The 25,727-nt window shown below is 45.0% G+C and overlaps 1 protein-coding gene across 1 annotated transcript in view; it reads right to left on the reverse strand.

Moving 5' to 3' along the window:
* RET (ret proto-oncogene) overlaps positions 1-25,727 on the reverse strand; it is a 143,951-nt gene that overhangs the window by 18,198 nt on the left and 100,026 nt on the right. Inside the window, exons 7-15 of the mRNA XM_087702422.1 lie at positions 20,463-20,721; positions 16,609-16,734; positions 14,725-14,835; positions 12,731-12,850; positions 11,507-11,760; positions 6,088-6,235; positions 3,006-3,113; positions 1,701-1,915; positions 1,087-1,209 (exon numbers count right to left, since the gene is read on the reverse strand). Of these exons, the coding sequence (XP_087558548.1) occupies positions 1,087-1,209; positions 1,701-1,915; positions 3,006-3,113; positions 6,088-6,235; positions 11,507-11,760; positions 12,731-12,850; positions 14,725-14,835; positions 16,609-16,734; positions 20,463-20,721 (1,464 nt within the window). The remainder of the gene's footprint in view (positions 1-1,086; positions 1,210-1,700; positions 1,916-3,005; positions 3,114-6,087; positions 6,236-11,506; positions 11,761-12,730; positions 12,851-14,724; positions 14,836-16,608; positions 16,735-20,462; positions 20,722-25,727) is intronic.

A 25,727-nucleotide genomic window follows, 5' to 3' on the forward strand; every position in this document is an offset into this window, starting at 1 on the left:
GTGTGTGTATACACACACACAGCCTATCTAAACATTACTTCTAAAGCCACAATCCTCCCAACAGTTCTTTATTTTTTAATCCCTCGTTTTCCGTTTCTCCCATTGCTTTTTCTCAGAGGCAAGTAAGTTGACTTTTAGGCGACGGATATTCCAATTACACTAACTTGGCCCAGCCAAGATTCAAATGTTACGATATGCAGAATTAGCTTAGTTATCTAGTTATAAGAATTGATAGAAACATTCTATCTATCTAATCTGTTTATCTGTCTGTATGTCTGTCTGTCTCTCTATCTCCCATCAATTCATCTATCTGTCTATCTCTCTATTCATCCATCCATCCATCCTCTTCTACTGTGACTGTCTGTCTGTCTCTGGCTGCCTGTCCTACATCTATCTGTCTCTCTCTCTCTCTCTCTTCGTCTGTCTATCCATTCATCCAACCAACTATCCATCTTCCTTCTACTCTGTCTGTCTGTCTGTCTGTCTGTCTGTCTGTCTACCTACCTACCTACCTATCACATTTGTTAACCGTGGCAGAGGGACTTATTGACTTTTCTTAAGTGAGCAACGTTTCGAAGCACCTTGTGTTTCCCACACTGACACTAGTTACAGTATGAAGACTCTGATCCTCTTCCAAAAGCTATCCAAATAGTTAGTCCTAATGGCCTCCGAGGGCAGAAAATCCCATTTTAACTTACGCGTTCTATAAAGTACTTACTTTTATTGGCTCTGAATTTTTCAGGATTCAGGTTTTGATGGATAACCTCAAATTCTTAATGTTGTACGAGTGGCATTAAAAAAAATTCTCATGCTACATTACCTTACGTGTCTCCTATTTCCCCCCCCCCCCCGCCTAGGTTAAGATAAACCAACCCAAAACTCTCAGGCTATCATCTTCCCTCTATCGTTTCCCCTAAGAACAGTTCTAGGCCCCTTTTTTGCCCTCAGATTTTCCAAATGTGCAAAATCCCCTTGAGTGACGTAGTGCCCCTTCAAACTCCAATGTTCTAAGTCCCTCGCAGCTGTTCACGGATTATCCTTTAAATAAACAGATCATTGTGGCGAATAAATAATTGTCTCCCTCACCTTGCTCCTCTTGACATAAGAGTCTTCTTCATAAACGTCGCGAGACAAACCAAAGTCAGAAATCTTCATTTTACGCCCTTCGGCTACTAAGACATTCCTGGCTGCTAAATCACGATGAACAAGCTTGGGAGAAACACACACACACACACACACACACAAAAGAAATTAACAGATGAGCCCCTCCCTGGAAAACTTCTGGGGGTGGGCTGCTACCGGTTCACCCAGGTTTGGGAAAACTCATAGCTAACGTTATGGCTGGTTCTGAGAACCTCCAAATCCCACCCCTGGCTGGCCCCTCCCACCCTGCCCCACCCCTCCCCTCCCAGGAGTCTCCACGTGGCCCATTTTGGATGCAAGGAAAGTGCAAAGCTCTTGCAGAGTCTTGGGGAGGGAGAAAAATGGGCCTCCCGGAAGTCCCCGACCTGTTTCTGGCTTACGGACGGCCTCCAGAGCCTAAGGAAGATGAAAATGTCCCCCCCCCCCCACACCGTGGTGCGGGAGGCTTTGGCCACGCCCACCCAGCAACCAGGCAGAGAACCCGTTGCTGAAATTTTTGAAGCCCATCCCTGAAAAGTTCATGGAAATAGGTTGGGCAGGAAAGGGGAAGTCCATACCTTCATCTCGGCAAGGTATTGCATGCCACGGGAGATCTGCCACGCAAATGAGATCAGGTCGCCCATAGTGAGAGCCCGCTCATCTGGATTGTCCAAGTAGCTGGAATTTCTGTTGGTATCGCTTCCCATGTAGCTGGTTCCCACTTTCCGGCTTTCCCTTAGGAAACTCCGCAAGGAGCCGTATTTCGCATATTCCACAATTAAGTATAAAGGCCCTGAGATCAAACAAAGGGGGCGGGGGGAATGCAGATGTCCAATCAATTTGCCCTCAAAAAAAATGGGCAAGGTCCTTATTTTTATTTTTTTTAATTGCACCAAGTGAATTTCATGTCAATTTCACACATCAGAAATGTTATGATCTCAGTTGGGGGATTACTCTCCAGGATGAGATTTTGGGAATTCAGAATTAATTAATTCCTTCCTCCCTCCCTTCTTCCTCTAATCTAAAAAGATTATTTCTTTTTAAAAGAAATGGACCGTGTCTCCCAACTTTTTCCTTCTTCTTTTTCCCTATGGATACCCACCATTGGGGAGAACAATCAACCAGTGGAACAGAAGTTGCCTTCAGAAATCGTGGGTGGCTCCATCACTGGAGGTTTTCAAGAAGAGACTGGACAGCCGTTTGTCTGGATTGCTATAGGATCATCTGTTCGAGCAGGAGGTTGGACTAGAAGACCTCCAAGGACCCCTTCCAAACTCTGTCCTTCTATGTTCTATTGCGGACCTTCCCTCTTTCCTCCACTGCTGCACTTAAGATTACCATATTTTTCAGAGTATAAGACGCACCAAGGTTTTGAAGTGGCAATTTAAAAAAAAAAGTTTTTGCACTCTGCAGACCTCCCCAAAATGGCCCGTTTTTTGCAAAAATGGGCCCGTTTTTTGCCCATAAAAGGGCATGAATAACCTTTAGGAGGCTTGTAGACTGCTCCTGGGGGGTGGAGTGGGGGCAAAAACAAGCAAAAGGGGAATGCATAGCCTTTAGGAGCCTTGCAAAGTGCTCCTGGGGGCTGAGGGGGCAAAATTGAGCAAAACAGCCAATTTTATGCTCATTTCTGCCCTCCCCAGCCCCCAGGAGCACTCTATAGGCCTCCTAAAGGCTATGCAAGGCCATTTTGGTGAAGGGGTGGGGTTTTGGGAGGCCAAAAATGTTGTATTCAGTGTATAAGATGCACCCAGATTTTCACCCTCTTTTTTTGAGGGAAAAAGGTGCGTCTTATACTCCGAAAAATACAGTACTCGTTCTCTCTTGCTCATCCTTTTGCTCCGGGAATCAAAATTCAATAGAAGTCAAAATTAAATACCTACCGTCCTGGCTACAAGCACCATACAGCCTGATGACATGAGGGTGGTTCACCTGTTTTAAAAGGTTGAACTCAGAATGTAAATCTCGAAGCTCGCTTGATGAAGCATTTTCTGTGGAACAGAGCAGGAAGAGACCTCTTATTAAGTCACCCCGACTATGACTTGAGGCAGGATTTACCAATGATACATTAGAGTCTTATGTAAATAGTGGAGCATCTTAGCCACTGAGCCACCACATCCCCTAGCCACTAAACTATAGTCAGCCTATTGCCCCCAACCATCTAGATCCTTGTTTTACCGACCTCAGAAGGATAGAAGGCCGAGTCAACCTTGAGAATTGAATTGCTGAATTGCTGGCAGTCGGCAGAATTAGCCTGCAATACTGCATTCTAACCACTACAACAATCTTCAAGGGACAAGAGCTCCGCATGGTGTCTAATCGTTTTTATTATAGTTTTGTGTGCCCCCCCCCCACTTTGAGCCATGTCAGCCTGACAGATAATTCAGACAATGAGGCCATCCATCCCTGGCAGATGTAGAAGTGAACAATTCCTGAGCATTACACAATCTTTAACTGTTTTCATAACGCCAGTGAAGGATGACTAACTCACCGTAATTACAAGGGGGAAGAATACCGACACATTTGGGTGAAAAGTGACACAGCTATTTAAACTTTTTTCCAGGGAAGCTGCATTGGTGATTATATTTATTAGAGATTACAGAAAGAAGACACATGGGGAAGTTATACGGGGGAGTTCAGAAAGGACAACTGGGAAGAATTGGAAAGCACAATTTTGACTTGGATAGAAATCAAACTTGTTTAAGCCCAAGGATTGGGATCAAGAGACATATTTGCTTAGATTTTACACTCCTATTAATTAGCTGGGATTCATAGTAAAAGATACATATTTTATTCCATTAAAGTATGAAAAGGAACAATGTAAAAAAAACCATTGACAGTAAACCAGGGAAATCAAATCTTATTATGAGGTTGGTTGAAGACAAAAGGGCCCATTAGATTCCTCAAATGACACAGAACTGTTCTGACCTAGCTTCCCCCAAACCACCAAGCAAATTCCTTGTCCTGAAAAAAAGCCCTTTTTATTAAGTTACTGTGAATTCCTCTCATTCACATCCAGCCAAGTCTTTCAAGGGTGAATTTACAGTCACAGACCTTATCTGGCTTGGAGAGCTGACAGGCCGATATCTGTAAAACTTGGCAAGGAATCTCGGAGAGTCACGAACCTATTAAGCGAACTAATTGTCTCCTGCAAACTCCCCTCCCCTCTCGCTCCTTTTATTCCCTATGGGAAGGGGCTATTTACCATCCACCTGTGGATTTACTCCTAAGTCAACCCCTGTTCTTTAGCTGTTCCCTTTGTCTGGCAACTCTGCACATGCGCACACTGGGAACAGGCTCCAGCTGTTCGTCTGCCTCACTGATGTCTGACTCTGAAAATAATTGGCATATGGTTCTGGCCCCCTCTGCCTCTGACACAGAGCCCTCATCAGAGCCTTCCCCAGACTCCAGGACTGGCCAATGTTCCTCCCCCACCTCCTCACTGTCCGAGTCTGCTGCCATCTCCGCTGGCCACTGGCAGGCCACAACAGCTACTTCAGTCACACTGGGTTGTGGGTTCATACAATATCTAATGTTTTCAGGGCACACAGAACAGTGTAAAGGAAAGCACCTTAAGATGGGACCTGCCAAAGGGAAACCAGAGTCAGGGTAGAGTATCCAAAACTTGGTGTCGGATGTTCATAGATGACTTATGGACAGAGGACATCAAATGGGAAGATGCCGAAGATGCCACCAGGGATAGGATTCATTGGAAGAAGCTAGATGCCCTATGCACTTTGTGAGAAAGGGACTAATGACGATGATGCTATCTCTCAGCCTCACATAGTTAGGGAAGATGGTGGCTCATGTTGTCAGAACGCTGGCTTTACAATCAGCAAGCCCATGTTCGAGATCCGAGGGCTGCTGTGGGGCAGGATGAGCTTCTGTCATTGGCTCTAGCTCCTGCCAATCTAGCTGTCATGCTCCTGTCGGAGACTGACTCCGTGGAGGAGGATGGGCCGAAGCTGTGGCTGATGGAGGTTGATTGGGGCAGCCTCGCTGGCTTCAAAGGAACACAGGGAAGAGCAGGACCAGGCAGCCCCGGACCCCTCAGGCTTGGGATGGCTTGTCCTCAGGGAGGAATGGGGACAGGATGAACCAGAGAGGGCGGGCAGTGGAGATGAAGAGTGATGGAGTTCAGGCGATGAGCAAGGTCCACCTCCTCCTGATCCCTGAACATGGAGAGTGGAGAGGAGGCAGGAACATATTCTTTGTTTGATGGACTTTGTCTTGTTCCTTGCTTAATGGACTCATTGCTTTCTTCCTTGCTCTGTGGATTTATTGACTTGTTCCTTTGCCTTCCTGGACTTCTCGCTTTGAAGTCGATTTTGCTGGACTCCTCGGAGCCACATGTGTCTCTGTCTCTGTCTCTCTTCGAAAGTGAGTAATTGCAAGTAGATAGATAGGTACCATTTTGGTGAGAACATTAATGGTGACGTAAAAGATGCCCCCAACCATGCATCCCCTGGACAACGCTGGTGTGAGCGGCTAATCCTTTCAACCTCAGTGCTTCCGACACAAAAGCAGCCAACAGCGATTGCACATAGTTTGTTTTTTGAATAAAATTAGGGAGGAATCTCAAACATGCCACATTCAGTTCCCACATTAAAGGTGAGATATATGTCTCCTCTAATAAGTAGATTAATATGGAACAGAAATAGACGGCTGTTTTCATTACCAAACTATTGTATAAGAGCCGTGGTGGCGCAGTGGTTAGAGTGTAGTACTGCAGGCTACTTCTGCTGACTGCCGGCTGCCTGCAATTTGGCAGTTTGAAAGTCACCAGGCTCAATGTTGACTCAGCCTTCCATCCTTCCGAGGTGGGTAAAACGAGAACCCAGATTGTTGGGGGGCAATAGGCTGACTCTGTAAACTGCTTAGAGAGGGCTGTGAAAGCACTGTGAAGCGGTATATAAGTCTAACGGCTATTGCTATTCTCAGAATTTCCCAGAGAGAGGAACCTACCTTTTAACATTTTCACTGCCACCGTGGTATAGCCAGCTTTGCCCTTGAGTCGGAAGGCTGTCGCTTTGACAACTTTTCCAAACTCTCCCTCGCCGAGAGTCTTGCCGAGCACCAGGTTCTTCCGAGGAAATTCCCACTTGGGATCTTCCTATAAAGGAAAGGAAGAGGAGAAAGATTAACAGAACCAAAACCGAGCCACATCTTGTAGGTGCATCTGTTAGGTGTATCTTTCACTCTTTCAGACCACAAGTACTGTTGAAGGGTCCTTGTTGCACTGATGGTATTTCCTAGTTGGATGATGAAACCTCAATCAGAATAGAGCTGGAAGGGACCTTGGAGGTCTTCTAGTCCAACCCCTTGCTAAAGCAGGAGGCTCTACACCAGTGATGGCTAACTGGTGTAGAGTCATTGTGTGCTGAAATTGCACGTGCCCGCACCCGTAATGCAATGCGCCCCACCCTTCCTGCACATGCACACACAACCCCCTTCACTCCCCCAGCCCCATGCATAAGTGCAACCCCCCCCCCCCCGAACCCTCCTTGGACCAAAAATGGGCTGTGAAGGGGCGCCATACCCTCCCCCGCACCCCATTTCAGGCCTAGCCGGCCTCCCTCAAGCTTCCTAGGACCAAAAACACCCCGTGCTCTTCCCGCCCTCTGTGCATGTGCCCCCTTCCTCCCCACGCATATGTGAGCTTCTCCCACATGTGCGGCAGAGACCCAAAAATCAACTGGCGCAGTGGAGCTGAGCTGGGAGATGGCTTTTGTGCTGGTTCGCCATCATGGCCCTATACCCTTTGAGACAGTAGCTGTCCAATCTCTTCTTAAAAACCTCCAGTGATGGAACATCCACAACTTCTGGTGGCAAGCAGTTCCACTGGTTTATTGTCCTGTTAGGAAGTTTCTCCTTAATTCCAGGTTACTTCTGCTACTATAATTACTGATTTTTTTTCTGAATGTAGGCAGAAGATAGCAGTAAAACACCAGAATAATGCTCAGGGTTAGTGATTGAAAAGAAAATGAGAACCGGGGCTGTTTTATACAGGCCAAATATAAGTGAGTGAGGGTCTGATACACACATCCCCACTATCGCACTGACATTAAATATAAACCAGTCAACCACACATATCAAAGGCTCTTTTAAATGCATATGTTTAAAAACTGCAAAAGAACATTGCAGTTTTTAAACCAGGAAAGAGCTTTCCCCTGTCTAGACTGGACAGTTTAGTTTGCCTAGAGAAGGTAGAAGAGAGAAGAAGAAAAATAGAATATAGAAGAACAGAGTTGGAAGGGACCATGGAGATCTTCTAGTCCAACCCCCTGCTCAAGCAGGAGAGTCTATACCAGGGGTGTCAAGCTCAATTTCATTGAGGGCTGTATCAGGGTTGTGTTTGATCTCAGGGGCGGGGGGGGGTGGTTGGTCAGGGGCGTGGCCACGGTGGGCATGGCCGACTCGACATTACTCGTCAAGGCTCCATTTTCAACTGTGATGGCCTCCTGCAAACTAAAAGGTAAAGGTTAGGATACATGCTGGTTGTTCCCAACTCTAGGGGGCGGTGCTCATCCCCGTTTCAAAGCTGAAGAACCAGCACTGTCCGAAGATGTCTCCCTGGTCATGTGATTGGCATGACTACACACCGAAAGCGCACGGAACGCTGTTACCTTCCCACCTAAGGTGGTTCCTATTTTTCTACTTGCATTTTTTACATTGCTTTCGAACAGCTAGGTTGACAGAAGCTGGGACAAATAGCAGGAGCTCACTCAGCAGTGTGTGCTGAGACCTTAAAACACACCGTCCACGGTGGCTGATTAGAAGAGTTCCCAAGTCTACATTTTGCAACTGCAGGCGGCTTGACAGCTACCCCATACAACCGGGAGAACTTAACATTTATAAATAGTAGGTGACAATTACGCTGAAATCTGCCTAAATCCTCTCAGTATTCTTGGTGCCAGGAAGAAGGGAGTTACAGGGTGTTTGTAAAGATGGTTTGTGCTGATTTATGGAACTCGAAGGGGAACAGCGGGGTTTTTATTTTTGAGAAGCCACCTTATTCATCCCAGACAATTGGTTTTCTGTTCTGGGAAGCTGCTGACGAAAACAAACAAATAACATAAGTCTTCCATGGAAAACATCTGCTCTTAATACCTAAATACTCCTGGTTTGCACTTTTGGGGCTGCTTATGTTTTCTTTTTCACTTTTTTTCAGTTCTTAACTGAGTTGTGTACAGTTCTTATTGCTCCTAAAACCTTGAATAAGTCCTGAACTAACGACCACGATTGGGCATAACATTTGTGTTGCCAAGCGAGACAGTGGCTCTAAGGGAGTTTTGCCCTGTTTTACGATCTTTCTTGACATTGTTCAGTGGCTGACTGCAGTTGTTAAGGTAGTCACACGTGGTTGTTAAACGAATCTGGGTCTCCCCGTGGATTTTGCATGTCAGAAAATCACAAAAGGGGATCACATGACCCCGGGGGACACTGCAACTGTCATAAATACGAGTCAGTTGCCAAGTGTTCTGACCTAGGCTTCCCAAAAACACAAAGCCGACTCCTTGTCCCGATAAAATCCCTTTTATTTAGTTTAAAGTGAATTCCTCTCCAGCAAAGTCCCGGCCAACAGACTTTCCAGAGATTTTTACAACTGCAGACCTTTATCAAGCTTGGAGAGCTGCCAGGCTGATATCTTTCAAACGCCACTCTGTAGCAGCAATTACTTGGCAAGAAGTCAGGAACAGATCTTCACTCTAATGAACTGAACTAATTGTCTCCTGCAAACTCCACTCCCCCTTTGTTCCTCTTTATTCACTATGGGAGGGGCCATTCACTGTCCACCTGTGCCTTTATTCTCGAGTCAGCCCTTGTTCCTTAGTTGTTCTCTTCTCCTGGCAGCTCTGCACATGCACACATCGAGAACAGGCTCCAGCTCTTCTTCTGCCCCACTGATATCCGACTCCAAAGGCAGCTGATAACTGTCGGACGGCCCTGGCCACATCTCTGCCTCAGACACAGAACACTCATTAGAGCCTTCCCCAGACTCCAGGACTGGCCCAGGTTCCTCCCCAACCTCCTCACTGTCCAAATCTGCTGCCAGTTCTGCTGGTGGGTCAGAACACCAAGTGTCTGAATTTTGATCACGTAACCATGGGGATACTGCCACGGTTGTAAGTGTGAAAAACGATTATAAATCACTTTTTCAATGACTACGCCAACACTGATGATGTTACCTAGTTTGGTAATGAAACGTCTGCAAGAAAACAAGCAAGTTCAGAGAGGACCCCTTGTGTCAACTCCAAATATGCTCCTTTGTCGATTATGCAGTTGTACCACCGATCCCTTGGAAAATCAGGGAAGATGGAGAAGATGAACAAGTAACTAGTGTGCAAACTTAACACCTAATACAGTCTGGAAATGAAGTTGGAGCCAAGTCCTTGTGCCTTCATCGTTTGGGGGCTATTTAAAGAACTAAGTATTGTAAAGCAAATTTGTGTGTGTGTGCGTGTGCTCTCTCTCTCTTTCTCTTTGTGTCATTCAAGACACCGATGGGTGACTATGACAACCAGATCTCAATTTGCTTCTTAAAAAACAAATCAAATCTTGCTTTCATTTAAACAATGACATTTCTTCTCGGGCGAAGAACTAAATTTGATATATCGCACTGGCACAGTTGTTAGCAGCTGCAAGGGGAAATTGCTGGCTGAGGTTGCTAGGAAACATTAAAATAATTGATTGCAGGCTTCAAGAAAAAAAACTAGTTAACTGTAATCCAATTGCTCCTTCCTGTAGAACAAGCAATCATGTGTTGTGCTCTCTATCAAAAAGCACATAACTAACAAATAAACTATTGTAAGGAACAGAAACATGTGGAATGTTTGCTGCTCATACAGGCTTCATATGGTCAGATCGCAAAATGCATATGGAAACCCGTGATTTCCAAATAGAATAAACTAACAAGGGACCTTGGAGGTCTTCTAGTCCAACCCCCTGCCTAGGCAGGAAACCCTACACCACTTCAGACAAATAGTTATCCAACATCTTCTTAAAAACTTCCAGTGTTGGAGCATTCACAACTTCTGGAGGCAAGTTGTTCCACTGATTAATTGTTCTCACTCTCAGGAAATTTCTCCTTAATTTAGATTGCTTCTTTCCTTGATTAGTTTCCACCCGTTGCTAAAGTTGAGTGTTAAATAATAACACGCAACTTTACTTTCTAGAGTATTTCGGTCTCCAGCCTTACATCTAATTGCAATCTATAAATATTCTGTTTAATCAGCTAGTATATCAATGCATTAACTCTAGGCAATGTTAGTTTTAAAGTTCCTGACTTCTTAATCCATTCCACATTTTTCTAATGTTTGTTTTTAAGCCACCCACAAGGAAAATAATTCTATTTACCAATCAGAAATAGGGGGGAGATAAATAAAACCTGCTAGCTATTACATGCACACCTCCATTATATATTGAATTTTAAACCAATAGAAGAGATTATTTGTATCTGAGGTTTACACTGATGATGTTACCTAGTTTGGTAATGAAACGTCTTCAAGAAAACGCAAGGCTCAGAGCACCAAACATATTGAATTTTTATATGCAGCTTTCTTTAAGACAACACCTTTTATGCTTGTTTTATTTAAAAAATGTGAATGCAGCCAGAAATTAGGTTTTCCCCACCCACCCCCTCTGCATGTGCCTATATTTTAAGATTAACATAGTTGGAAGGGACCTTATAGGTCATCTAGTCCAACACGCACGCACACACACACACGCCCCCCACCCCCACTCAAGCAGGAGACCGTACACCTCCCTCAAGCAAATACTTTATTGTATAAAATGTTGGCATGGAACACAATGGCAAATAAAATTGAAGGAGTTGTTTGATTAAAGCTCACTAGATTGCTTGGGAAAAATTAAAAGTACAACTAAGATGCAGGTAGATGGATGCATTGTTGGAAAAAACCTTTTCAGGTGAAAAGGTCTTTTTTGAATCAAGCTGACTATCCAGCCTGATTAGCTCTCAGAGAGTCCAAGGTAGTTTTTGCTAGCTTTACCTTTTCTTTTTCACAAATAGTTTTTTATAAGGATTGAGGCAGGCAGACACAGAAAGATGATAGATAGGTACTCTAGATAGGTAGATAGATATAGTGGGTGGGTGGGTGGGTGGGTGGATGGATAGGTAGGTAGTTAGGTAGGTAGATACTGTAGATAGGTAGATATTGTGGCTGGCTGGCTGGCTAGACAGACAGACAGACAGACAGATACACAAACACACAGACATATTGTTTTTTTTTTTCCTTTACATTCCTTTTCCCCTCCACCTTCTAGTCCCTCAGGGACATGCTTGTCTCACAATGAAGCAAAGCATCAGATAAAACCTGGGCAAGATATCTTCCTCATTAAGCAGCTGAAAATGAGAAGAACTTACAGGTATTTTAAATGCATCTACTGACATTTGGTTCTCGGAGTCCATTGATGGTCGACGGACATTATTGGATGAGTAGTTGATGGGATAGGCCTGAGCCGGCCGCCGGAAGGTCATCTCTGCCGAGGCGATGGGTGTTTTGGGCGCATTCTTGTGGTACCGATGAATGAAGTAGGAAGAAAGGACAACTGAGATAATGAAGGAGAGCAGGACTCCACCCGCAATCACCATTTTGCACATGTCATCACAAAAAGGATCTGCAAAGAAAGAAGAAATGTCTGAGACTCTTCTTTTCACTCCTGATCTTGCTCCCCATTTTTATGATCCCATAATCCCTTAATTTGGGGTAGGGTGGAGCTGAGCATTTATTGGCTAGATGCCCTTCCTGATGCCTACATGGAGTTCACAGCAGATATGTGTGTGTGTGTGTGTGTGTGTGTGTGTGTGTGTGTGTGTTATGTCAAAGTACCTGGCATGCCCAAATATGGAAGGGAGCATACTGCTTCCCTTTTGCCTTTCAGCTCCACCCTTGGCTCAGCTGATAAGGGAGGAGAGCTTGTGGCTTAGAGGTTAATATAACTGCCTAATATGTAAAAACAGCCCAGGAGGCAAGTATCTTACCCACTAGGCCACCATACTGCTGTAACTCCTGATCTTGCTAACTATGGGTAATCCATAATTTTTCACCAAAATTGAGCCCAAAATTTCTGTTACTAAGTAGGACAGTGAGTATTGTCCCATTTTACAACCTTCCTTGCCGCAGTTGTATGTACGTGTATGTGTGTGTGTGTGTGGTGTGTGTGTGTGGTGTGTGTGTGTGTGTGTGTGTGTGTAATACAGCCCAGGTTCGAATCCCAGTAAGGGTATGACTAGCTGATGAGAGCTAAATAGCTTGAAATAGATCTCTACTAGTCTCCCTTTATTTATTTATCAGCACAAATGCAACATATAATATACATTTTATATATATAATATAAGATAATATAATTGGAATATAAGAAATATTATATATAAATATAATATTACATATTATATATATATAATATAAGAACAATTAGCGGGCTTTCAAAAACCCAGTTAATAGCTCATTTTTGAATTGCCCCCATTAAAAATCAAATTGCCCCCCCCATGGGGTGCGGGCCCCACATTGGGAACCACTGGTTTAAGAGCCACAAAAAAGCTAGAGCCTCCAGCGATACAATGAGAGACTCACAACTTGAGACGTACCCCTGATATCATCTTTCGCACAGTAGCAGCTTATTCCTGGAAAGCAGTGACAAACTCCGTGTCCTGCCTTGATTCCAGTTCCAAGGCTCCCTTTCAGATGACCTCCAATAATGTTGGTTCCTAAATCAAAGACAGATTGAGGTACGTTTAACCGAGGCATGCAGCGCTCAGTACCAAAATGGCGTTTTTCCAAATGAATATTGGAAACGTTGGCTTATCAAAACAGCTGAAGCAAGTCTGAGTGAGAAAACTGACCCCTAATAGATTAACAGAATCGGAAGGGACCTTGTAGGTCATCTAGTCCAACCCACCATGCCCGAGCAGGAGACCCTACACCAGTGATGGCTTTTTGTTGTTGGGTGTCAAAAATGTGAGCACGAGTGCACGATAGCGCATGTGCCGATATCCATAATGCAAAGTGCCCCCCCATATGCGCCTGCGTGCGCAACCCCCCCATGCTCACACACACACTCCTACACACACGCACCACACTGCTCGCCTCCAAGCTGAGCTTGATATTTCATCCAGAAGGCCGGGGAAGGCTGTTTTCCCCCTCCCCAGGCTTCAGGAAAGCCTCCGGAGTCTGGGGAGGGCAAAAAAACAGGCCCAATGGGCCGACTGGAAGTTCATTTCTAAACTTGGGGCTTGGTTCATTTCCTTCCCGTTGGGCCTGTTTTTCGCCCTCCCCAGGCTCTGGAAGCTTTCCTGAAGCCTGGGGAGGGCGAAAACGCCCTCCCTCGGCCCTCCGGATGGCCAAAAATCAGCTGGCTGGTGTGCGCATGTGCACCGGATCTGTGCCGGCAGATATGGCTTCACGTGCCACTTGTGGCATGCATGCCATAGGTTCACCATCACTGCTCTACACCATTTCTGGCAGATGGCAATCCAGTCTCTTCTCGAGAGCTCCCAGGGATGAAGCTCCCACAACTTTTGAAGGCAACTTCCATTCCATGGGTTGACTGTTCTCACTGTCAGAAAATTTCTCATTTCTAGGTTGAATCTCTCCTTGCTCACTCCTTGCTTTTTCCCCCCCCAAGAGCATCCGAACTAAAGCAATAAAGTAGTAAATGTCTGAAACACTCTAACTGAGCCTGATGTTAGTTCCTCTAACCCCCATACCTTTTACCTTCAGCTGTCTACCCTGGACCTTACGCATTTCTTAAGAGTCCCTAAGGGGGCGTGCATAAGCGCACCAGCGTGCCTACCATCCCTGTCCTCCTGTCCCCTTTATCTGTACTCATTTATGTGTTTATGGCTGTTTTCCTTATTTTTATCCATTTATCTGTGCCATTTTTGCATGTGTCCATGTCTATGTCTATACCGATATCATGTTTTCCCGAAAATAAGACAGGATCTTATTTTCTTTTTACCCCCGATATAAGCGCTTGGCCTTTTTTTTTGAGGAGGTCTTATTATGTTTGAGGTACAGGAGGAGGCGAGCGTGGTCACCTCATGGCTGCTGCTGCTGTGTTGCAATATTTTCGGGGAGGGCTTATTTTAGCCCATGCGCTCAAAAGCCCGATTGGACTTATTATCCAGGGAGGTCTTATTTTTGGGGAAGCAGGGTACTTGTTTCTTTGTACTTGTTGACAATAGATAGATAGATAGATAGATAGATAGATAGATAGATAGATAGATAGATAGATAGATAGGAAGGAAGGAAGGAAGGAAGGAAGGAAGGAAGGAAGGAAGGAAGGAAGGAAGAAAGAAAGAAAGAAAGAAAGAAAGAAAGAAAGAAAGAAAGAAAGAAAGAAAGAAAGAAAGAAAGAAACTTTCTGGTTTTTCTCTGAAGACGTTTTGCTTCTCATCCAAGAAGCTTCTTCAGCTCTTCCAGCAGTTGTCCATCAAAGCATTCCTCTGGTTTGACCCATCTTACCTCCCTGAACTCAGACAAAGTCATCCACCACATGCTACCACCCGTTGACTTAGGGAGGGAAAGAAACCAAACAGGCATCAAAGCCAATAGTAATTAAAAGAAAAAAAGAAGTCCATACTTGTGCAATCTTGAGGGCAGATTCTCTTATCTTTGCTCTCTACAGCATCGCAAATGCCGTCTGGACATGTCTTGATGCTTGGAGTACAGGTGGAGTAGTTGGTGGTTATTCCTAAAATCAGAACATGGTTTCTGAATGCCCAGCAATGCATAGATAATTCAAACCTATTCTTGAACATGCATGCTAGTCATGTACCACCCGACTCTAGGGGGTGGTACTTCTTGAGGGAGTTTAGTAAGAGTTTCTTTCTCTTTATTTTGTATTCCTAAATTGCTTGTGTGATATAATACTTGAGGTTTCTTTGTCAAATACGTAGCTTCTTTTGCAATGATAATATAAATAAAGGTAAAGGTTGCCCTCGCACATGCATACTAGTCATTCCCGACTCTAGAGGGTGGTACTCATCTCCAGCGCGGTCTCTGTGGTCATGTGGCCGGCATGACTAAATGCCAAAGGCACACTGAACGCTGTTACCTTCCCACCAAAGGTGGTCCCTATTTTTCTACTTGTATTTTTACATGCTTTCAAACTGCTAGGTTGACAGAAGCTGGGACAAGTAATGGGCGCTCACTCCATGATATGGCACTAGGGTTTGAAGCACCGAACTGCCAACCTTTTTGATCAACAAGCTCAGCATCTTAGTCACTGAGCCACCACGTCCCTATAATGATAATATAATCATGGTGTTGTTTAGTTTCTTATGCACTGATGATGTTATCTCTAGTTGGGTAATGAAACCACCACACTCAGAGAGCACCAAGGACCCCACAGTTTATAAACCTTACAATGCTGAGTGACAGTGGGCCAATCCAGGAGACTGTGAGTTCTAGTCCCACCTTAGGCATGGAAACCAGCCAGATGACTGTGAGCCAATTCCCAGAGAGACTGGGAGTTCTAGTCCTGTCTTAAATGTAAAAGCTGGCTGGGTGACTGTGAGCCAACCCTCAGGGTGAGTTCTAGTCCCACCTTAGCAGAGGTCAAATGCTACTGATTCGGACTGATTAACCCAAATCAGTAGAAAAAAATGCTACCATTTTACCTGAACCAGTAGTAAAAAAACGCTACCGGTTCGGGCAAACTGGTATTTCTGACAATCAGCTGTGATACGCGATTTATATTAGCTAGAATCGTTGGATTTCCTGCTAATCTAAATCGCCTGGCACAGCGGATTCCCCCCCCCCTGCTGTTCTACTTACCTTTCCAGGCAGGCTCAATAGCAGGCTCCGCCCACCTACCCATATGTCATCATGTCCCATTTTTGACACTGTGCATGCGCGTAAGATCCTGCATATGCACGGAAGTGGCACATGCACAGAGGTGGCACATGCTTACATTTGCAAACCAGTAGCGAAGGTGGGTTGATTTCACCCCTGCACCTTAGGCATAAAAGTTGGCTGGGTGACTGTGGGCCAATCCCCAGGGAGATTGAGTTCTAATCCCGCTTTAGGCTTAAAGATTGGTTGGGTGACTGTGGGCCAATCCCCAGGGAGATTGTGAGTTCTAATCCTGTTTTAGGCTTAAAGATTGGCTGGGTGACTGTGGGCCAATCCCCAGGGAGACTGTGAGTTCTAATCCCGCCTTAGGCGTAAAGATTGGCTGGGTGACTGTGGTCCAATCCCCAGGGAGACTGTGAGTTCTAGTCCCGCCTTGGCCATAAAAGCCAGCTGGGTGACTGAGTTCTAGTTCCGCCTTAGGCATGGAGAAGCTGGCTGGGTGACTTTAGACAAGTTTCTCTCAACCTGTATTAGGCTTGTCGGCCAATTCTTGTCACAACCAACAGTCAGTTAATCTGAAGAAAAATGTCGGTCACACACATTCCACAAAGCTGCATTTGCTGCCCATGTGGTTTAGCCCTAAGGCGGATTTTCCAATATGCAAACATACCTTTCCCGCTTCCCTGCCTCCACTGGCATTTTCCCATCAGTACTCCAAAACCTCCACATTCTTCACACTCAGGTCGCCTTTTGCTCATAGCACAGGAGTCTGGACAGTTCTTATCATTCTGTATAACTGAGAAGACAAAGAACATCAGGGGTACTGCTGTCACCCTCGTGTTGCAGAAATCCTTTACAACCCACTAATGTCAGGCACGAAAAATAAGGGTCACGCATAATGTTCCAGTTCAGAAGATTTATTGCTCGACTCCAAAATAAAATATCTAGTTAACTAATGCTCAGCACTACATTGCTGTTGTGGTCCACTGGCGGCCTGCGGAGCTGGCAGCAGAGTCTGACAGTGAGGAGGTTGGGCCAGTCCTAGAGTCTGGGGAAGGCTTGGATGAGGGCTCTCCGTTGGAGGCAGAGAGGGGGCCAGGGCCATCTGGGAGTTATGTGCTGCCTCCATAGCCTCTGGAGTCTGACATCAGCGAGGCAGATGAACAGGGGGAGCTTGTTCCCAGTGCGCGCATGCGCAGAGCTGCCAGAAAGCAAGAACAATTAAGACTAAAGGGGTTTAAAGAGTAAGGCTTAGAGATGATTGACCCTCCCATAGGATATAAGAGAGGAGCAAACAAATGTGAGCTTTTGCAGGAAGCAACTTTGTTCGTTTTGGTCGGTTTAAACTCTGAAGCTCCGTTTTGACTCTGTGCTCCATTTGGCCTTGCAAAACTAATTGGCAATTAGGTCTCTGGCATCGTTTCAAGGGAGATAAAGGTGGGTGCTTATCAGCCTGATCCCGAAAGACTGTGGCAGACTTTTGTCGGACTCTTCACAAAGTGTTTATGACTCATTACGGGCTGTGAATGAACATAATTCACAGCTGTTTAAATAAAAAGAAGGTTTTGGGGACTAAACATGTGATTTTTACTGTCTCAGGAAGCCTATGTTACAACAATTGCTGACTAGGTACTAGGTATGAGTTAATGAATTAACTCTTACCTAACTCTTACCCTTCTCCTACATAGAAAAGGCTTCAGCCAGTGATTGACTTCATGGGGCATGTGATACAACTTCTTTGGTGACTTCTTTCCTTCTTCTGGGATGTTTTAATGACTTCCTAGTCTAGCCTTCAGCCCTGGCTGAAGCTGGTGTTCACCCACCCAAGTCTTCCCCAGGAATTATTCTGCTTCGCTTCTTCTGAGATCAGCCAAGGCTGGCTGGGTAATCCCCAATGAATATATGGATGCATCCAGTGGTGGGATTCAGCCGGTTTGGGGGAACCAGTTGTTAAATTGCCCTTCCTGCCCCGCCCCTTCCAGGAGTCCCCACATGGCCCGTTTTTGCTCCCAGGAGGCTGCAGGAGGCCGGGTGCTACCTGTCACACACCCCTGGCCACGCCCACCCAGCCAGTCAGTAGAGCAGAGAACTCGTTGTTAAATTATTGGAATCCCATCACTGGATGCATCCATTCATGTTTCTATATCTGGTATGGCACCTGAGTCACGGCCACTGGACTTCTTTCCTTTTTTGGGTTCAAAACTTTTCAATGCTTATCCAAGTAGCTTCTTCAGTCTGCACTAAGAAGCTCCTTGGATAAGCACCAAAATATTTCAAACCAAAAGAAGTCCAGTGACCATGATTCAACTTCCAGACAATTTTACCTGGGTGACTGAGAATCTTTACGGACGCCCAGTATGGAAATGTCTTACTTGTGCCTTTTGTCTGAAACGCTATAGAGTTTTCTGCCTAAGCAGGGGGTTGGATTAGAAGATCTCCAAGGTCCCTTCTATTCTACTCTATTCCATTCCATCCCATAATATATTCTATTCCATTCCATTCCATAATCTATTCCATTCTATTCCATATTCTATTCCATTCTGTTCTATTCTATTCCATTCCATCCCATAATCTATTCCACTCCACCCCATTCCATAATCTATTCCATTCCATTCCATAATCTATTCCATTCCATTCCATAATCTATTCCATTCTATTTCATATTCTATTCCATTCTGTTCTATTCTATTCTATTCCATCCCATAATCTATTCCACTCCACCCCATTCCATAATCTATTCCATCCCATTCCATAATCTAATCTATTGTATTCTATTCCATCCCATAATCTATTCTATTCCATTCCATTCCATAATCTATTCCATTCCATAATCTAATCTATTCTATTCCATCCCATATATTCTATTCTATCCCATTCCATAATCTATTCCATTCCATTCCATAATCTATTCCATTCCACATTCTATTCCATTCTGTTCTATTCTATTCCATCCCATAATCTATTACATTCCATCCCATTCCATAATCTATTCCATTCCATATTCTATTCTATTCCATTCCATTCCATAATCTATTCCATTCCATTCCATAATCTATTCCATTCCATTCCACAATCTATTCCATTCCATTCCATAATCTATTCCATTGCATTGCATTCCATATTCTATTCTATTCCATTCCATTCCCAGGTCCCCCCACCCCACCCCCCGATCTTCTTATCTTCTGTGCCAGACCTTCTGGAGACCTCCCGTTCAAGGATCAACAAGGTCTAACTCTACTTTTTAAAGACCAGCCAAAATGTGTTAGGTACTGCCACTTGCTTGAACTTTCATCCAGGAACCTCTTCTATCAGACATCACACAATTGTGAGTGAACTGATACTTCTTTTCTAAATTGAGGCTCTACAATCCAGGGCTCTGTGCCTCTCTAGCAGCTGAATGGTTTCGGCGCTTCCCTGTCTAGCAATACAGCTGTGGTGGCAGAACGGTTAGAAGGCAGTATTGCAGGCTAATTCTGCCCACTGCCAGGAGTTCAATCCTGAATGGCTCAAGGTTAACTCAGCCCTCTGTCCTTCCAAGGTCGGTAAAATGAGGACCCAGAATTGTTGGGGGCAATATGTTGACTCTGTAAACTGCTTAGAGAGGGCTGTAAAGCACTATAAAGTGGGATATAAGTCTCAGGGCTATTTCTATCTGTCATGTAATTATCATGTATCTATCTATCTATCTATCCATCCATCCATCCATCCATCCATCCATCCATGGTGGCACAGTAGTTAGAATGCAGTATAGCGGGCTAATTCTGCCCACTGCCAGGAGTTCAATCCTGAACAGCTCAAGGTTAACTCACCCTTCCATTCTTCCTAGATTGGTAAATGAGGACCAGAATTGTTGGCGGCAAGATGCTGACTCTGTAAACTGCTTAGAGAGGGCTGTGTAAAGCCCTGAAATGGGATAAAACTCTAAGGGATATTGCTATCTATCATGTAACTATCATCTCTCTGTCCGTCCGTCCGTCCGTCCATCCAGGGTGGCACAGTGGTTAGAATGCAGTATAGCAGGCTAACTTTGCCCACTGTCAGGAGTTCGATTCTGACCGGCTCAAGGTTGACTCAGCCTTCCATGCTTCCAAGGTGGGTAAAATGAGGAGCCAGAATTGTTGGGAGCAAGAGTCTGACTCAGTAAACCACTTAGAGAGGGCTATAAAAGTTTAAGTATAAGTCTATATAAGTCTGAGTGCTATTGCTATCTCTGTATTTCCTCTTGTGTAAAAGCCTAAACAAAGTTGACTTATTTAACTGACTGAACAATAAAAGAAGTGGTACCAGAGTCTTGGCCTTAGGAACTTCAATGATTAATTTCTTTCACAAGTGAAAGGGAACAAGCGGTTTAGAGCAGGGGAAAATTTCATCATGAAAATCTCTGTCGCAATCCCAGCAAGAACTGGGCAAGGGGTAAACATCCCTTTGTTCTTTACTTGCAGGGTCTGTTGTATATCAACTAACTCCACCCTCCTGTTCAAGGCTAACCAAACTGCAGCTTTCCAGAAGCATCAAAAGTCTTACGTGATCCTTCAAGTATGACAGTAAGATGAGCGAAAGCTTCCTTCCTGCTCCACTCCTCTTTAGCTAGCACAGGGTAGTGGATTACTCTGCATTCGGGGCTCTGCAGCAGGGCTGAGTTGTTCACGTAGAGAATCCCGTACTTGTCATCGTGGCTTGGAGCAACCTCCACCGCGTAGCAGCTGACATTTGGACTCTCTAAGCTGTAGGTGATGCTGACACCGTAAAACTTCATGCAGTTGTCAATGCAGAGTTTTCCTATCTAGGCTCAAAAGAGAGAGAGAGAGAGAGAGAGAGAGAATGGGAACAAGGAAAGAGAAATTGTCAAACTGTCGAGTTCCTGAAGAACAGGAGAGAAGAGAGGAGGGGAGAAGAAGAGAGGAGAAAAGAGAGAAAAGAGAAAGAGGGGGAAGAGAAAGGAAAGGAAGAGAAGAGAGAGAAGGGAAGGGAAGGGAAAGAGAGAGGGGGTGAAGGGACAGAAGGGGGAGGAGAGAAGAGGAGAAAAGAGAGAAAAGAAAGAGAGGGAATGAAAAAGTGAAAGGGGGGAGGGAGAAGAGTTGAGAGAAGAGAAAAAGAGTGGAGAAAAAAGAGAAAAGAGAGAGAATCGAAGGGAAGGGAAGATGAAAGAGAGAGGGGGAAGGGAAGAGGAAAGAGAGAGGGGGGAAGGGAAGAGGAAAGAGAGAGAAGGAAGGGAAGGGGAGGGGAGAGGAGGGGAAAGGAGAAGAGGAGAGACTTTGGAGATCTTCTAATCCAGGGGTCCCCAACCCCCAGTCCATGGACTGACACTAGTCCGGGGCATGCCAGAAACCAGTCCATGGAAACAAACATAGCCCCATCCACAGGATGCTGTCGGCACGTGAAACCATCACCACCCCTTCAGTCCACAGAAAAAACTCTCTCCATGGAACTGGTCCCTGGTGCCCAAAAGTTTGGGGAGCACTGTATCTAGTCCTATCCCCTGTTGGAACAGGAGACCCTCTACCATTCCAGACAAATGGCTGTCCAATCTCTACTTAAAAGCCTCCAGTGATGGAGCACCCATCATGTCTGGAGGCAAGTCGTTCCACTGACGAATTGTTCTCACTGTCAGGAAATTCCTCCTTAGTTCCAGGTTGCTTCTCTCCTTGATTAGTTTCCACCCATTGTTTCTTGTCCTGCCCTCCAGTGCTTCTTGTTTTGTCTTCAGGTGCTTTGGAGAATAAGTTGACCCCCCAATCTTCTTTGTGGCAGCCCCTCAGATATTGAAAGACTGCCATCATGTCCTAGCCCTTCTCTTCATTAAACATACCCAGTCCCAGCAATCTCTTTGGAAAAGGTATAAAATAAGTAGACCATCAATCAATATATTCAAAGCCATTACAATTTGGGGAAAACTATTATTATTCAAAATGCAGCACAATGTTTTCTTCTGCAGTCGTGTCATGCCCCCATCCGAGTCTGACTCTGCGGGGGAAGAGGACTGACAGCGAGTGAGAGAGCAGCTCCATTGACCTTGGAGGAAACTGGGGGAGGGCAGAGTCAGTCCAGGAAAGGCTTTTTGTAATTAGTAAGGCTTGCAGGCAGGGAGGAACAGAGGCAGGTTGGAGAGACAGAGCTCAGACGAGGAGCAAGAACCACCCTCTCCTGTTCCAAGGGCTTGGAGAGTGCAGAGAAGGCGTGATCAGCGGAAACAGAGCAGGTTACTCAGGTTCCCCGCCCATCTTCACCAGGCACATCTGGGGAATGAAACTTAAGGAGACACAGACAGTGCTGGGCTGGACTAATTGCAGCCAGAGGCTGCTTGAGGTTTGTGGGGTGGGGGTGTGTTGATAGCACTCTCCTCTGGGACTTGCCAGAAACGTGGGAGCATTTGGGGAGATTTGGAGCAATAAAGAGGATGTTTGAACTGCCAGCTGCGTGTGTTATTGTTGAAAAGATACCCCAGTTCCCTTTTTAATGCAGCTCTAGCTTTTCATCGCAATACTGGTGATTCAAATAGAAAAGCCTCCAAAAAGTCACAACTGCCTTGCAATTTTTGTTGTAAGCCATTCAATGATGTTTCAGACACGTTGCAGGAAATCCCTGCTGCTCTATCCATTTGTTGCATTGCTAAAATGGCCTCAACTCCTCTTCACCTTTGCAGAATTTATTTGCGAAGGACATTCGGGCCTTTGTGCATCTTGTATCGGGTCATGTCTCCAAACTGGATCAATTTTTTTCCTACAGATTATGGGCCAAAAAGTTGGATTAGAAATGGAGAAACCCAGGATCAAGTTAGCTGTTCGCTGTGGAAACTCACCTAGGTGATTTTGGACCGCTCCTTCTCATCCCAAACAGAAGTCAAAACAATTGCTAAATCAGGAGAAAATGAAAATAAATTGCTATAGAAGCCCCTTCACTTCTTGGAAGAAAAGCAAGCTATGAATCTTAAGTGTAAACAGGGTCCTTTCTCCCTCGTTGGTCCAACCAAGATATGGAAAGGCTCAAATTCATAACCATGGAAATGTAATGACTAAATTCCCTGGAATAATAAGGGACACGATGACAAGTTATCTAAAATGCCAGATCATTTGCATTAAAGTAGTAAATAAGAAAATGCATATTACATCCTAATGCTCTAGTCCCGTGATGGTGAACCTGTGGCACGCATGCTGGAAGTGGCATGACAGAGCCATCTATCTGGGCACACCAGCCGTTGCCAGTTGCTCTTCCGGGTTTTGGAGTACACATGTGTGCCGGACAGCTGGTCTTGCGCATGCATACATGCCAGAAACCAGGTGACCGGCATGCATTCACATGCATGCCGGGAAACTGCTCTTCCGGTTTCTAGCACCTCCAGGCGTGCGCACCAGGGAGCTGCTCTTCCGTTTTCCAGTTGTTGTCGTCCCTGCGCACTCCCATTTTGGCACTCAGTGCCAAAAAGTTTCGCCAACACTGTTCTAGCCTCCTCCCTAGGCACAGTAAAATGGTTTATAAACCGAGCAGATGCAACTAAAGCAAATTTTTAAAAAGTAATCAAAACATTAATAAATGGAAAAAGCACATTAGATTCAGCCATAAACAAGCCTTGACCGAGCATCAAACGTTTTAAGAAAATATCTCTTCCTTTATGCAATCCTTCCAATCCTTCGTATCTGACAAATGTCCACAAAGACTGACATTTCCTGGATCTCTTGGCTTCAAAAAATCCATTTCTTTCTCTGTTCCTCAATTGCGGTTATTTCTCCTTCCTGTTTTTAGTACTGACCTTTGCAAGTGGAACACTTCGCTTTCTTGTATATTCAACTTCTCGAACCTCAGAAAATGAATTGGTGGTTCTTTATTATAGATAGCTGAAATTGTAGATGGTCATCATTTTGGATTTGCTGCTCATTAAAGGTAAAGGTTCCCATTGCACATATGTGCTAGTCGTTCCTGACTCTAGGGGGTGGTGCTCATCTCCGTTTCAAAGCTGAAGAGCCAGCACTGTCCGAAGATGTCTCCGTGCACATGTGGCCGGCATGACTAAATGCCGAAGGTGCACGGAACGCTGTTAGGGACGCGGTGGCTCAGTGGCTAAGACGCTGAGATGTCGATCGAATGTTTGGCGGTTCGAATCCCTAGCGCCGCGTAATGGAGTGAGCTCCCGTTACTTGTCCCAGCTTCTGCCAATCTAGCAGTTCGAAAGCATGTAAAAATGCAAGTAGAAAAATTAGGACCACCTTAGATGGGAAGGTAACAGCGTTGCTGCTCATTACGAGTCTCTAAGAGCGGATGTCATATGTCTTTGATGATTATTTTCTCCCACTATCCGAATGACTGCTATCATTTATGTTGCCCATGGCTCTTGATAGCAATCTTCTAGCAACTGGGAATGTCTAGTTTAATAGAAAGAAGGACCAGAGATGACATGATAGCAGTCTTCCAATATCTCAGGGGCTGCTACAAAGAAGAAGGAGTCAAATTACTCTCCAAAGCCCCAAAAGGCGGGACAAAAACCAATGAATGGAAATGAATCAAGGAGAAAAGCAACCAAGAACTAAGGAGAAATTTCCTGACAGTGATGACAATTAACCAGTGGAACAGTTTGCCTTCAGAAGTTGTGAGTGCTCCATCACTGGAGGTTTTTAAGAAGAGATTGGACAGCCATTTGTCTGAAATGGTATAGGGTCTCCTGCTTAAGCAGGGGGTTGGACTAGAAGATCTCCAAGGTCCCTTACAACTCTTGTTATTCTGTTATTCCTTGCTGTGTTATTCTTTCTGGATGGATTATATTCCTCCTTCTTTTCTTTTCCTTGCCAAGTTAAATTTGCTGACGTTCTACCAGACCTGCTTCATTGGATAGAAACAAAAAGTCCATCTCTGCTAAAAAGGACATAAAGATGCACATAGTTTATTTAAAAAAAATTTTTTTTTACTGATTTAGAAAAACTGAATTAAAGACTTGTAACAAAACTGTTTCTCAATCTCATTTGTGATATAGGCTGGGATTACAGGAGTGGGCTGATGGAGGTTCGCATGGGTTCGGGAGATGTTCTAGCTAAGATTCTGCCCAGTTCGGCAAACCGCCAAATGACACCCCTGGCTGGCCATGCCCACCCAGCCCCTGCCCTCCCCCCCCCTCCCAGGAGTCTCCATACGGCCCGTTCATCATGCCAGGTAAGTGCCAGGTAAGCCCACGCAGAGGCTCAGGGAGGAGAGAAAACGAACCTACAGGAAGTTCCGGAAGTCCGGAAACGGGCCTGTTTCCGGCCTCCAGAACCTGGGGGAAGCAGTTTTCGCCGGCCCAGAAGCTCGAGGAAAGCCTCCGAAGCCTGGGGAGGGCAAAAAACACCTCCCTCCACTGTGGTGCAGGAAGCCAACAAAACCACACCCACCATGGCCACACCCACCCAGCAATGGGGCAGCGAACCCATTGCTTCAATTTTTGAAGCCCTTCCCTGCTTGGGAACTACTGTTTTTCATTGTTTTAAAGACTTCTGGGGAGTTTCAGAATTTTTGCCAATAAACTTTCAAAATGAATTACTCATGAATTAAAGGCATCTTAAATGCAACTTTTGGAATGAGTCATCTTTACTTTAGAACTTCCAAGAAAACAAGTAGGAAGTTAATGGCCTTTTAATGTGTTGCTATTCTTATTTCAATAAACAGAGGAGAAATACTACGCCTGGAATTAAAGCGGATGGGTTTAAGACAACATTTTGGAGTGGTTTTTCTTCAGCACAACCTTAGTAACAAAACCACATACTTTTCCTCCTCTCCGTAAGTAAGACAAATCTCCATGCTTTAATTTTATTATCTTCTTGGAAT

The sequence above is a fragment of the Thamnophis sirtalis genome, unplaced genomic scaffold (genome assembly GCF_051295495.1).
Source record: "Thamnophis sirtalis isolate CommonGarterSnake01/CBP01778 unplaced genomic scaffold, rThaSir2_p1.2 scaffold_15, whole genome shotgun sequence".
Classification (NCBI taxonomy): Eukaryota; Metazoa; Chordata; class Lepidosauria; order Squamata; family Natricidae; genus Thamnophis; species Thamnophis sirtalis.